Genomic DNA, 14,302 nt, shown 5'->3' with positions numbered 1-14,302 from the left:
AAAGAAATATCCTATTTCTAGAAAGGTCATAAAACACAAACAAATTTTTTTTCATCATTCAGTAAGCTTTTTCTTGCAAACCTACTGTATACTAACCTTTCTTTTTAATTTTTTGGTTTATGTCATATATGTGGTTTCTTATAAACTAAAATTAATTTTTCTTTAGGAACAAGGGAACTTCTCAGATCATTTGCCTTTGGACTATATATCTAAAAATATTTTTTGTTTGTTTCTGAAAAGAGAATGTTTAGTTCCAAACAGATGTCATAGATAAATCAAAAGTAAAATGAACATTCAATTTACCTTCTGTACTTAAATTGCCAGAAGTTGTTCCAAAATTAGATTTGAATGCTTGGCAGAAGACAGAATTTAGCTTTTTTTAAAACAGTACACTATACTAAGATGGGGGAAAAAAAGAAAGGGAGGACAGGAAAAAGAGATGGAGGAGGGATAGAAGTAGGAAAAAAAGAAACCTTCAAAAGACATGCAGAAAGGTCATATAGAATTATTATTAAAAGAACATACAACGCATTTTCTTCCCAAAGCATATTACTTAGCATTTAAATAGACTCTTTGGCGCAGAAGTCTTTTAAATTATTTTATTAACTAATTCATAACTCAAAGTATAGGCCCCTTGCATTTTGAAAATATGTACTTCATTTTGAGATAAAGGGCAATTTTACTCAGCAGATTTTCCAAAAAAGGATGAAGAAAGACATCAAGAGATAATTGCCAAAGTTTTATTTATCGATATTCATCATTTGTTGACTCATTATAGTAGTAAGTACACCCTATAGTTCAAATGTAGTCTAAAGGCTTTATGGAAAATGTCATGTAGAATATATACAGTAATTCCAAATATTCTATACATATATATATAGAGAGAGAGAATTATATTGACAGAGTCACCTATACACAAAAGAATATAGTTCAATATAGAGGAATGGACACAGAACTTAGTATAAGAAATATAGGCTACAGTTTCAGATATTGCAATTATTACTTATGTGTCCCTCCCCTGCAAAAAAGTTATTATACCTTTGGATTTCTCACTTGGTAAGAGAGTGATATGCCAACTGTATTGCTGATGCTTAGCTGGAACAATGAGAAAATATTTATGAAACATTCTGGAGAATATAATTTTAATTTCACTTTTTTTTAACTAATGATAAAGAAAAAAGATTTTAAACAAAGAAAGTAGGCTACGCACTTGCTGGTAAAACAAGTATAACTTGTCATATGACTTTCTTTGGGCCTTTATTTCCACATCAATAAGAGGGAGAGAATTATTACTGGCCAAACTCAGTATTACATGAGGCTTTCATAAGGATAAAATTATTAAGTATAAATGGAAAACCTTATAAACTTTAGAGGCTATTTCTATGGATTTAATGTTTGTGTCCCACCAAAATATACACACTGAAATTCTATCACTTTAGATGATGGATTTAGAAGGGGAGGTCATTCGATGGTAACTAGTACCCCTATAAATGCAATCTGAAAAAGTTACCTTGTCCCTTCTACCACATGAGAGCAGTACAAGAAAACACCATCTAAGAAGCAGGAATTAAGCCCTCACCAGGCACTCAATTTGCTGGTGCCATGGATTTTCCAGCCCTCTGAACTGTAAGAAATAAATTCCTGTTGTTTATAAAACACTCACTTTACAGTTAATTTGTTATAATAGCCAACTAATTAAGATGCCTATGAAATAAGTTTCTTATTACCATGAGTACTGTTTTCTACTCTTAAAACTTTTTTTGAACTTGTTTAAATGTTTCCAAAAAATTACATAAATCTTGATGATTCTTATTAATCAGACAGACAGCCTAAACAAAGACAATTCTCCACAAGGTAGAGAGAGAAAATACTTTAGTTTGTTAAATTTCAGCATACAGGTCTCCAGACTAGAAGTAACCACAGAGAACTTTTTTCTAAAAAGTAACTTTCTACTGTTTCACAGAAATTTAGACAAGTTACATAAAAACTTTGTGTTTCAAAAGCAAGCTCATAATGTAAGAGTAAATGAACACATTCAATAAGTACTCAAAAATTTTAGCTGTTATTAGCATATATCATTAAAAGCATTATAAAGTTTCTACCTTCTGAGAATAATTTCCTAAAAAGATTCACTCTTGCTTCTCTTCAAAAGTACTACCACCAGATACCTATTTATCGAGGGAGTCATACTTCTGCTCTGAGAGAGTAAATTCCAGTGGATCAACTATAATTCTGAACTAAGTACAAAAATAAAACTCACTGAAGACTCCAAAAAGGGGGGGAAGTCAGGTATACTATTTTGGAAAGTTACTTAGATTTGCATTAAAAAACTATGATTCATTATGGTTGAATAATATTCCACTGTGTTGACATATCACATATTCTTTATCAAGTCCTTAATCAATGGGCATTTAGATTTCTTTACATGTGTTAGGTATTTTAAACAGTGCTCCAATAAAAACTATAAAGCGTAACAATCAGTCAATAAAGGCAACAACATTACTCATCAATGCCATTTTTAAACATTTAGCTGAAGACCAAGAAACCATCAACTAAAAAAAAAAAGCACATGCTCTATAATGTTTATTGCAGCATTATTTATTTATAAACAACTGAATTGCCCTCTGGTAGAAGATGTCATTAAAAGGATATGGTATAGGCACACAACGGAGTATTATTTAGCCATATTGTAAACATCTACAACAAAATGGAAGGAGTTCAAGGGAATTACATGCAGTGAAGCAAACAGACACTAGTAAATGAAGAAAGTTTCCTGAGGTGGAGAGGAATAGAAGAATGAAAAAGGATTGTAAAGGACAATGGCTGGGAAAAATACAGGCTTCATAAAAATATGCTCAGACTATTTGTGAGATGGTAGAACGGATATAAGAATAAAATAAAATTTCAACTATTCCTGGAGGGTAGCTTTCCATTTCTTCTGAACTTGTCCTTTTTAGAAACTGATAACCTCAGATGTATCAGAACAAGTATCAAGATATAGGAACAAAATCAACAAAAGCAGAATTAACAATGAAAAATTCTTTCTAATAGTTTGTAATCAATGTCCTTTTATTACAATTGAGAAATACCTGATAAACTGGATATAATCATGATACAAAAACACAAACCTAGGAAACAAGAAGATATATGATACATATAGTATGTGCATATTCTTATGACATTTAAATAGGTGAATTCACTAGTAGTTGTTAGATACTTGTTTCTTCTGACTTTGTGACCGTTTTTGATTTATACATACACACACACAAAAGTTATTTACTAAGATTGTATCTGAAACTTAGTAATAAAAAAAATTGTATCTGAGTAGCACAGGTGATACCAAGATTTTTAAATGAGGTATAATTAAAATTTAAAAAGCCTTGCAGATCAATTAAAATATTCAAACCTAGAGAAATTCATTAAATATCAAAATTTATCACTACAAAATAAAGTTCACTACTAATCTTTAAAATACTTTCAACAGGGATGTAAGCAGTTAAAGAATTTTGCTAGAAGCTGGAGCACATGTAGCTAAGACGACAGTTTCTTTCTATAAGACAGCCTGAACAGGCAGCTGACAAGTAGTTTCCTTTTTAATTATACTCATTTCCTGATTAATTAGTCCCAGAATACTTAATATAAGTAAGACTACACCATGCCCCTGGGACAAACAGTGATTCTCCTCAGGGTATTAGTTAAGTATCATCTTTTCCCTAGGATAAAGCTCAATCTATTTCCTGTTCAAATAGGAAAGGATGTTTTCACAATAAAAATGAGTAGCGGTAAACTACAGTTCAATATTGATGGATATATAGCTATCATCAACCCCACAGAAAAAAAGAATGTGTAAATTATATAGGGGCATTCTTTCAATATTTAATTTAAGATCCTGGTATAGTTTAATTATCAGAAAATTTTGATTATAAAGATCAATTCCATTTTAACTGCGATCTGCACCACAGGTTTGAATGAGACAGAAACTCTGCAGAGTCACACCATCCCTGCACATGCTAGAGCTCTGAAATCTTTCAAAAACAGATCTGAGGTCTCTGGAAAATAAAATTAAGAAAGTTACAAGGGTCTTAATTTAAAAAAAAAAAACTGTATAAAGAGAAGGAACTTTTGAGTACATAAATACCAAGCATACAGATGGGTAGAAAAATTAAGATAATCCTAAAACTTGCCATTATATCTCTTCAAAAAGAAGTGAAAATTTAAAAAGTTAAAATGGAAGTGTTCCCTTTCTCATCATTTTTGCAAGTATCAAGGTAAAAGCTTCATGAAGCTGTCTTTGAAAAATTAGTCATTTATTAAAAAAGATTAAGCAGTTTTCACAAACATGTCAAAGATCAGCTCTTAAAGGGTAAAAGTGATTGAATTATTCTGACATTAGTAACAAAGCTTTCTCTTATAAAATAGGCATACCCTTAGCATTCTAATCTAAGAATAAAAGTTTTAAGCAAATTTTACCTAGTCTATTCATCATTCTTAGTTATAAAAATGTTGTATGTAAAAAAAATTTTATGTCTATTGTGTGCTTAACAGAAGAACTGCTGATAAGTTATGAATCTGGGGACAGTGAGATTTAATCAAGAAAAAAGGAACTAAATGAGAATCATAACAGGGTGTAACAACTGTTTTGAAACTGCAACATATTAAATTAATTATAATACATAGTTCATAGTGAGAAAAACTATATTAAACCAAAAGTCAGTTATGGTCTAGAACTTAAAAGTCTAAAAAAACTTTATAGTATCGATAAAATGCCAAATGTGGTATTTATCTACTATCTTGAAGAAGCTCAAGAAATGTCACAAATTGCATCTTCAAATGTCTATAAATTTATTTAGTGGTCTTGTGCTCTATTTGTTTATTTTTTCTATTTTACAGAAAAAAGGGAGCAGAAACTAGGGACTGAGTTTGTAATGGGATATGTAATACTCCAGGTCATATTTTGAGGTGTTTATGTGTGCATATCAGCAATCACATATCCATACTATAAGCTCAAAAGCAGCAAATGAAAAAAATGAATTAAAAAGATTTTTTTCAGTGATTAGTCTCTATCTAGTTCCTAAGAGCTACTCAATAAATGTGAATCCAAAAAAAGTGAGGCTTTCAAGTAACCAGCTTCTGGTCTAGAACTTGAAGTGTTTTATTAAAGAAAAACAACCAAAATTCATAATTTCTAATTAATTTTTAATTATAATGTCATAATTAATTAAGTCCTCCTTTTCTCCCTATTTTTAAAAATTCATGGCACATTTGCCTATGGAGTTCAGCTCATTTAAACCTTCAACAAATACCTGAGGCCACATAGCACAACAAAACAAGTTTCTTTACAATTATATGATCTCTATTTTTTTAATTTACAAATCATCTATAAGTCTTGCAACTAAAAAAAAATCCAATCTGAGAAATTTATAGGGAAGGTGAAAGCCAGAAAATATAAAACATCAAATAACAAATAGTGAAATCCACCTTCCAGAACTATGGACTGTTAAAAAAGTGAAGCAAGTAATAAAGAACAGAAGACGTAACAGAGACAAAAAGAAACATAAATTGTGAAGAGTCACAAGAAGAGAATGATAGATACTAAGAGATAAGAGATATATATAGCATTCAAGCAAGAAGCTACAAAATGAATCAGTTAACCAAAACAAGAGATGAAACTTACATGCTAGGGGTCAAAGAGGGAGTGCTGGTAAACCTGTGCCTCATAGGTATTTACCGTCTCAACTTGTTTGTTTTTTAATCTTCACACTAATTAACAATAAACATATTTAAACACACAACTGATGGAAAAGTAAATCAAAGCAAAGCCCTCATTAAACTCACCCCATCATAATACCTAGTAAAATAGAAAAATACTCTAGAAGTATGTGTAAGTATGATTAATAAAGTTATTATGAAATCAGAATCCAGGAAACACACTGCAATCTAAGGCTCTAGAAAATTTATGAGACTTAAGAAAAATATCACTGTTATCATCTTATCCTTAATTCTGTAATTATATATAGCTATAAAATAGTGCAAATTTTATTATATCACTGAAGAACCCATGCTCAAAAAAAATAACTTTAAAACTCTACCCTCAAAAAAGTGTATGTCTACTCTAATTATGCAATATGAAATGGTTTAATATTTAAAAAAATATTTTCCTTATCTTACCTCAAAATTATTTTCTGTTTAAAATATAACAAATACAATAGTTTTCTGTATATATATATATATATATATATATATAAATACTTTTTAAAAATTTAACAAAAACAAAACCAATAGATATTATTGTTAAAAGAACATCATTGGAGGCCCTCCCTGGTGGCGCAGCGGGTTAAAGCACAGCACTGAGAATCTGAAGCCACTTCTGCATGAGTTCGATTCCCGCCTGCCCCGGAGGAGACCACATGGCGAGCCAGACCTCTCCTGACCCCCCCACTGCCTCTCTCAGCAGTGTACTTCGTCGATCTGCCTGTTCTGCTCCCCACTCTGTCTCTGGTGAAGCCTCTCACCGCCCCTGAGCCTCTGGCCTGTACCCCAGTTCTGTATGCACAAATAAATAAATAAATAAATCTTTACAAAAAAAAAAAAGAACATCATTGGAGTATATTAAAATAATAAGAATATATTTTAAATTTTTTACAGAGACATATCAGTGCTGGGGGAATACTGAATGCTCAGATTCATATGTAATTTTTTTACATACAAATGTCTATGCATATAGATACATACATACACAACCATGACAGAAAGACCTCAAAAAATGAGAATTAAAAATGGATAAAAATTATGTTGTGAAGAAATAATAATATTCCAAGGTACAATTACAAGGAAGAAACCATCATTCTTATTAAGAAAAAAATAAAAGGTACATTTCCTTTAAGACCATCTTTCAATGATTCTTAAATTTTCTTTAAAGAGCTTCCCAGTCTCTCTATATGTCTAAGATATTTACATTATAACATAGTGAAAACTCTTCATTGTCTATGCCCACTTTATTTTATTTTTGTTTAATAAATTTTAAGTAACTATAAATTTCCAGGAGAAATTTTTATAAATTTTATGGTTACATCAGCAATGTACCAGAACAAGAAACTGTGGTTTTTATAAACATCAATGGTACAGCCCGAGCTGGAATAACCCCATGCTACAAAAAAGCTATTTTCCTACAAATAGACAAGGTGATGACACAGAACAGAGCAGTCATGTAATTAGGCATTGGTTTACCTCTGGATGAAATCTAGTGCTGAGAGTTATTTAACTAACATACTGTACTGATATTTAAAAAAAAAAAAATCTACCTGGCTAGATGATGTGTAGAATTTAATTTAGTTGCGAAAGATAACCAAATTAAAAAACACATACAACTGATAATACCATTTACTTTTCAATGAAATAGTCACTAAATGTTTATTCAATTGTAAGAAAAAATAACAATTTAAATACTTCTTCTTGAGAATGTCCAGTAATTATATAATAGCGTATCGACCAAAATAGAGAAAACATTTCTCTCTTTAGCGACATGTTTTATTTAAAGCCATCTGTTACAGTAATGCACTGGAAAATAGAAGACAATCTTTACTCTGAGTAAGTACCAATAATCTGACAAGAATAAACACCGGGAAGTTTTATCTGTCTATACAATGCTCAAGAAAGCAGAGTACTTGCAGATGCTCAAGTAAAACAAACTATTCTCATCATTCTTTTTTATTTACATTCCAAAAAAGATTTTTGGCAGTTAACTACACAGGTAATATTTACAACCCTTGCCCTTTTTAAAAACATGATCTATATAATTTACAAAGCTGAATTCATCTTTGCAAGTTTATATTGCTTTATAGCAAACCAATCAATGGTAATTTTCAGTTCATTGATTTCAAAATTAAAAGCATTACTATCCTGGACTCTCCCTAGTGGGGCAATGGGTTAAAGCACCACATTATGAAGCTCTCCTTAAGCTACTGCAGTATGAGTTCCATCTCCCCCCCACCCCCGCCCGGGAGCTGACCCACATGGGGCGCAGACCTCTCCTGACCTGTCTGCTCTCCCCTCAGCAGTGTAGTTTGTCAATATGCCTGTTCTGTTCCCCTCTCTGTCTCTGGTGAACCCTCTCACCCACCACAATTTCTAGCCTGTACTTCAGTTTTGTATGCATAAATAAATCTTATATAAAAAAAATTACTATCCTACTACAGTACCTGGCACACAACAGGTCCTCAATTTATAGTCAAAAAGCTGTAACACTAATGGTTGAAATTCATTTACTTCAACCCAAGGTGACCAATTAAATACTTTCTTGTTATATCATTTTGATATGACATATTTTTGTAGGTTTTTAATTTCACATATTTGTTCTAACAGAAATACATTTGCATTACATTCTTCCATTTAACAAGGGAATGATTACTGACCCATGAATAGTAGATACAGGTGGACAGTGCAATGGGTGTGCAGGAAAAAGGAACACACTGATGTCAGTTTCTAGGGCCTCCTATTAATTCAAGCTAAATCATTAAACAAAAGCTGATCATTACATAAGCCATTCTCATACTGGCCTCCCTCTTCATATCCTGCTCAAATATCTCAATTCCCATCTAAGCCATCTCTGGGAATTCTTTCCTGGTTCACCTTAACAGAGTATCACTATCTCTTTTGTATTTTACCTTTATTAATTATTGTAATTTGCATCATAATGTACTGTGTCGAGTCCTAGTTTTTCTAGGCTTCACTCCTCAAGGATGTGAACTTTTTTCACATATAGCTCCATACATAAGCTGACTCATGAAAAATGCTAAAGAAATAGTTATTGGATGAATAGTAAATAAGATTAACATCTATCTTTCAGTATTGATTATATCAGTTATTAGGAATGATTCTTAAAGAATATCACTTCACTTTTATTATATTATTGAATATGCATAGTTACTAAAAGATTCATATAATCACAACAAAGTTTTAGGGTTTAAATATTCCATATTTGTCAGTCATAAAAAAAACTAAAGAATAGAAATAGATAAATCTGACACTTCATATTTACAAAGAGATTCTGTCTCAATTCTGTTATACACATCATTAGCTCTTGTAAAAATTACATAACTAGAAAGTGTCTCATATATATAGTAAAGTAGAAATACAGTCACCAATGTTCATTATTACTATTATAAGGTTCACAATGTAATATTATAATATTAAAAATAGTGGAAGTTAATCTTCAATATTTACTATGTACTAAAAAGTTTATCATTTTAATTTTCACAATAATCCTAAGAGGCACTACTAGTACCTTCCTTACAAATGATGAAACTGGGGCTTAATAAGTTAAAATAGTTTCACAAGATTACAGAGGAATGAGATACAAATACAAATGAATCTAGCACTAAATTATATCTTTAAAAAGAAATTGTGTGTGTGTGTGTGTGCACAACAGTTTTTAATGATTCATGCGGAAAAAAAAACGAATTCAAGTAGGTTAGAAAATAGCTCAAGATGATGTTATCTCTGAAAGCCCATCAATAAAGAGGTTATTCTAATTTTAACAAGTGTAAAGTATGAATGTTACATATTAAATCGTTTCTACAAAAGAACACAGAATTATAATTTACTCTTATAGGAAGTAGTAATCAGCAGACTTGATAAACACCACACAGGACAATTACTAAAATTCCAAATACTGTTCCATAAAGCTACACAAAATTCAAGTTGCCCTAAACACACAAAACTACCCTATGTAAAATGGTTCACAGTACATGCAAATGTAATCATTGTGGCCCCTCAAGCCAACCATTAAGATTAAATCTTCAGTTTAGAAGAAATTCTAAGTTCTATTTGTTTGATTTCATAGGGGCAGCAGGGTAAGTCCTTTGATGAGCCTTTTAGATGACCTCAAAATTATAAAGAATGCTAATTGAACAGGAATAACAAGAAATCTCAGTGATAAGCAATAAAGAACGTAAGATGTGTCAACAGTGAGGACTGCAAATGCCCTCAGCCTCTGGTAGAAGTCACAAAGCAACATTCAGTGGTAGAAGCCTCAAGTCCACTTTAGGACAGGCAATGTAAAGACCCATTTCAAAAGGGATGGCTTAAAGTAGGGAGCTTCAGACTTCCCCTATTACTGGTCCTTTATTCTGAAACATATACAGCACTGTTGTAAATCAGTGTTACCTTAATTTTGAGACTAAAAGGCACTATTTACTGCACCACACCAATAATAGTTTTTAAAGAAGTTCAAAGCATTTATGCCTTACTGCAGTTACTAAAACGATTTATTTAATAGGTGATCCCATGAAAATAATATGAAAGAGTATCCTACCTTTGTGATAAGAAGTCGGTATCTATCCAGCATCGCCTGGTTGTCATGGCAGCCTGCTAATAACTGCCACACCTCTGCCCTCAATGCTTCAGGGACACCACTCTTCACCAGAGTGGACAGCCCTTTAGGTCGTGCACCAAGGTTATTATGCCTGAGAAAACAAGAAAATAAACCATTTGTACTCCCCTTCCCCACTACTGAATTGCTGTTTTTACAGAAAAGTTATCAATGTTTATATAAAGTATAAGCCAGGTCAACAGGAAAATGTGGGTGGAGGTATGGATGAAATAATAGTAGCAGTGCTTGTGTTCAGTAATGTCTCTTTTTTTCTTGATTCCCATCTTTATTGATGACCCATGTTCTTCCACCTTCAAGGAAAGCTTTTCCTTCCTCTCATTTACCTTTTAAAATCACCCTATGAACCTACTCACAATAATGTGTGTTAACTTGATAAATCTAGGCAGTATCGCAAGGCATATCAAGAACCATCTGCATCCCTTGAGATGACTATAAAGGAAAGGTACGTGATTCATACAAGATAAGGGGAAGAAACACTGAAAATGGGTCACACGTTGACTACACCTATACATCTTGACCAAAGTACTCCTTAAACTAAAGAAAGGCTAACCCCTTCCTGGAAAACCTGAACAACTCTACCTACACAACTCTACTTTGCTGGGGGTGAAATATACTTAGCTTACCCATTTTCAGGGGTAAGAGATACATAACTTTGTTATGTATTAGATATGCTTCTATGATAATCTGCTCATGTGAATAGGAATTTCAATTTTAGTTCCCAATCTTATGAATATAAGTCCTATTCAACAACTTTTTCTAGCTGCCTTGCTTGAATCTGAAGCTTTGAACTGTGCCTTTTGTTCATATTTAACCTCTACTTATATTTGCTACTCACATTTTATCTCTTAGAACTGATCCTGGTACAATCATCAGAATTTCAAACTTTAATACTTTACTCTGGTTTGAGCTAACATCCAGGCTCTAATTTCAAGATTTAAAATCTGAAGGTCATAGAATCCTTATGTCTATTTCCTATAACTGGCCTGCCACATCACCCATTTTCCTAACTTACACATGCCCTCCCACCTGTATCCCAGGCCAGTTTTGGCATGCCCTTCCTCTGAAAATGTCTTTTAAGATTTCTCCATGTAATCATAATATGACCATCTTACAAAAGTTGTAATAACTTCTACAACTCAAAATCCAAGTAAACATTACTTTTTTTAATAAATCATCATATTTATATACATTCTTCTTTCTTCCCCTCCGCATTTCAAAGACTTTTGTTTGTTTATATGATTTAACAAACTATTGCACTATTTAAGAATAAAGTTAAGTTGCTTAGTTAAAAAAAAACAAAGCAGGCCCTCCCTGGTGGCGCAGCGGGTTAAAGCACAGCCCTAAGAAGTTAAAGCCACTTCCTCAGAAGTTTGATCCCCGCCTGCCCCAGAGGTGATCCACATGGCACAGCAGACCTCTCCTGACCCGCCCGCTCCCCTCAGCAGTGTACTTCGTCAGTCGACCTGTTCTGAATCCTCTCACTGCCTGTACCTCACTTCTGTAATGCATAAATAAATAAATCTTTTTTTAAAAAAAAGCAGTTTCAAAATATTGTACATATTATTTTAACTATACATTCTCTTTCTGGACATGGTGAAGAAACACAGCTCTGTAGAGGTTTGGAACATATAACCCCTACAGCAATTACAATATTATAAAACATTAACTTAATAAAAAGTCTAAAATTACATATGGTATTATTTTAAATATAAAATATCTCTTTCTAACCCATACTATTTTAAAAATGATTTTAATATGCAGGGGTAAATAATGTGTAATAATATAGTTAAAAGATCTGTGTAACTGAATTAGGAAGAAAAGTAATCCTTTCATTTTCTTATGCTGTGTGAAATATTTGCAATTATTTAATTTGTTGTAATTATATATGAGTCATTTCAATTCTTTAAATTTATCTCATGGACTTAAAATGTAACTCTTCAGTTAATGTGGGAAAACAACTAAATTGGTCCACAAAACATGTGAAGCGGAAGAAGAGCATTCTTGAGAAGACTTACACCTGAGTAAACTATTTGATGTACCTACTCCCTTCCCCACCTCCAACTTCCAGCTGAATCTTCTTTGCTCAAATGAGCTTAAGAGCAGCAAAAAAAAAAAAAAGAAAAGAAAAAAAAATCACAAGAAGTTAGATCAGTCATAAAAGATTTTTTTCATTGTTTGGTTCTGATTAGACTTTTGCATAGTTTTTTAAAAAAATGTGGTTTGCAGGCAGTTAAATTTCTTTTAGTACAGAAAAACTGAGTCAAATAAAAACAAACCCATTAATTTGCATGGGTCAAACTCATTTTCTCTGAAATTCAGTGCAAAATATTCTGAGTCCCTTATACATAATATAAAGAGGAATTGAAAGTGATTAGATACATAATACACTACAAGTCATCTATATCTACAACTAATACAACTCCAGTAAATAACTCACATGCAAAGGAACCTTCACTCTACTTCTAACTCTCTAGCTATCATACTGTCTCCATCTTCACACATCAAAATCCTTAAAAGAATCACTTTCTCTATTACTTTCCCACCTCAACTTAGCTTATTATGGCCTCTCTATCTTGCCTAGAAAAATAGTTTCCATTCAAGCAATACATAATATCTTCTAACCACTAAATCCAAGAACATTTTTATTTTCATTGCTGACCACTTTGATTCCCTTAACTTCAACGACAGAACAGAAGCCTTCTCTGCCCCCTTCACAAAATCTATTGCTGATTGTTTTTTTCCTTTATTAACCTTTCAAGTGTTTCAAGTTATCTATTTTATTACTCAGTGATCTATTCTCTTCATTCTCTTATTTCTGGGCATTATCTATGCCTTAGGTTCAAAAGCACCTCACACAGAGTAAATCCAAAACTGAGTTTATAGTTTTCTCCATAAACTTGAACATTTTCCCATCCCACAGATGGAATACTAAGGTACTGTCACCACAATCCATCCAATTTAGAAACCTAGGAGTTACTGTTGACATTACTCAGTCCCATAACCTGTTACTAATCCATCAGCAATTGAACGCATTCCATTTTTCCATTCTGCAGAATCGACATATTTCTCACTTCCTCCATAGCCACCAATTCTATCCACTCTACAACATTCTCCTAACATCCTTATTCTGCTACAGTATTTCCAATACTGCAAGCAGAATGAAGAGAATGAACAGCTTGATTTTGATTTATATAACTTTTGAATTCGGAATAGCTCTTCCTACACATGCCTACAGTATATATACACACATATGCATATACATACCCCTTAAGAATAATAAAGTCAACAGTATCTAATGAACATTTTACCGTAATATTACTCAACTCAACAGACACTCAGTTTCTGATTCTCAGGCAGACATAATGAAAAAAGCCTCTTCTCTTAAACCTAGACAGTTTATCTCTATACAGATTGACATTTAAAGATAATTTGGTCACTAATTATCCTGCTAATAATCAGTAATTACATTGAAGACATACCCCTAGTATATCCATGACTAGGGAGGATCCAAACAAAAGAACAATTTATAAAAATAATCATTACTTTCAATATTCCTGATAAAATATAATTACATATGGCCATTTAATAAAATATAATTACATATGGCAGCAATTACCAAAGGACTTATAATAGGTAGGCAACTAGTAATGATACATACAGAACTCTACACTAAAAACAAAATATGTACCTATTTAAAATGGAACATATAACCAGATATATACTAAGTGTATAATAATCAGGTAGTTTTTAATGAATGAATATAAACTCCACAAGGCAAAAATCTGTCTTCTTATATCCCCCAAGCACCCAGATCAGTGTCTTACACATAGAAGGCATTCAACATATTTTTGATAAATCAATGAATGTATTTATGAAACTAAATTAGGAAGGCCAACAACTAAGGAAGGTTAA

At 32.2% G+C, this 14,302-nt stretch overlaps 1 protein-coding gene across 3 annotated transcripts in view; it reads right to left on the bottom strand.

Annotated features, from left to right (window-relative positions):
* The window catches only part of RABGAP1L (RAB GTPase activating protein 1-like), a 521,731-nt gene that overhangs the window by 360,597 nt on the left and 146,832 nt on the right, over nt 1-14,302 (bottom strand). For 2 of the 3 annotated variants that reach the window (XM_004688498.2, XM_004688499.2), the window contains exon 13: nt 10,313-10,463. The exons of the other annotated variant lie outside the window; for it this stretch is intronic. In XM_004688498.2, the coding sequence (XP_004688555.1) occupies nt 10,313-10,463 (151 nt within the window). The remainder of the gene's footprint in view (nt 1-10,312; nt 10,464-14,302) is intronic. 3 annotated transcript variants of the gene reach the window in all.

The sequence above is a fragment of the Condylura cristata genome, unplaced genomic scaffold (genome assembly GCF_000260355.1).
Source record: "Condylura cristata isolate star-nosed mole 26May11 unplaced genomic scaffold, ConCri1.0 scaffold00024, whole genome shotgun sequence".
Lineage (NCBI taxonomy): Eukaryota > Metazoa > Chordata > Mammalia > Eulipotyphla > Talpidae > Condylura > Condylura cristata.
The sequence above is the reverse complement of the archived record's forward strand: the minus strand, read 5'-3'. Positions and strand labels throughout refer to the sequence as shown.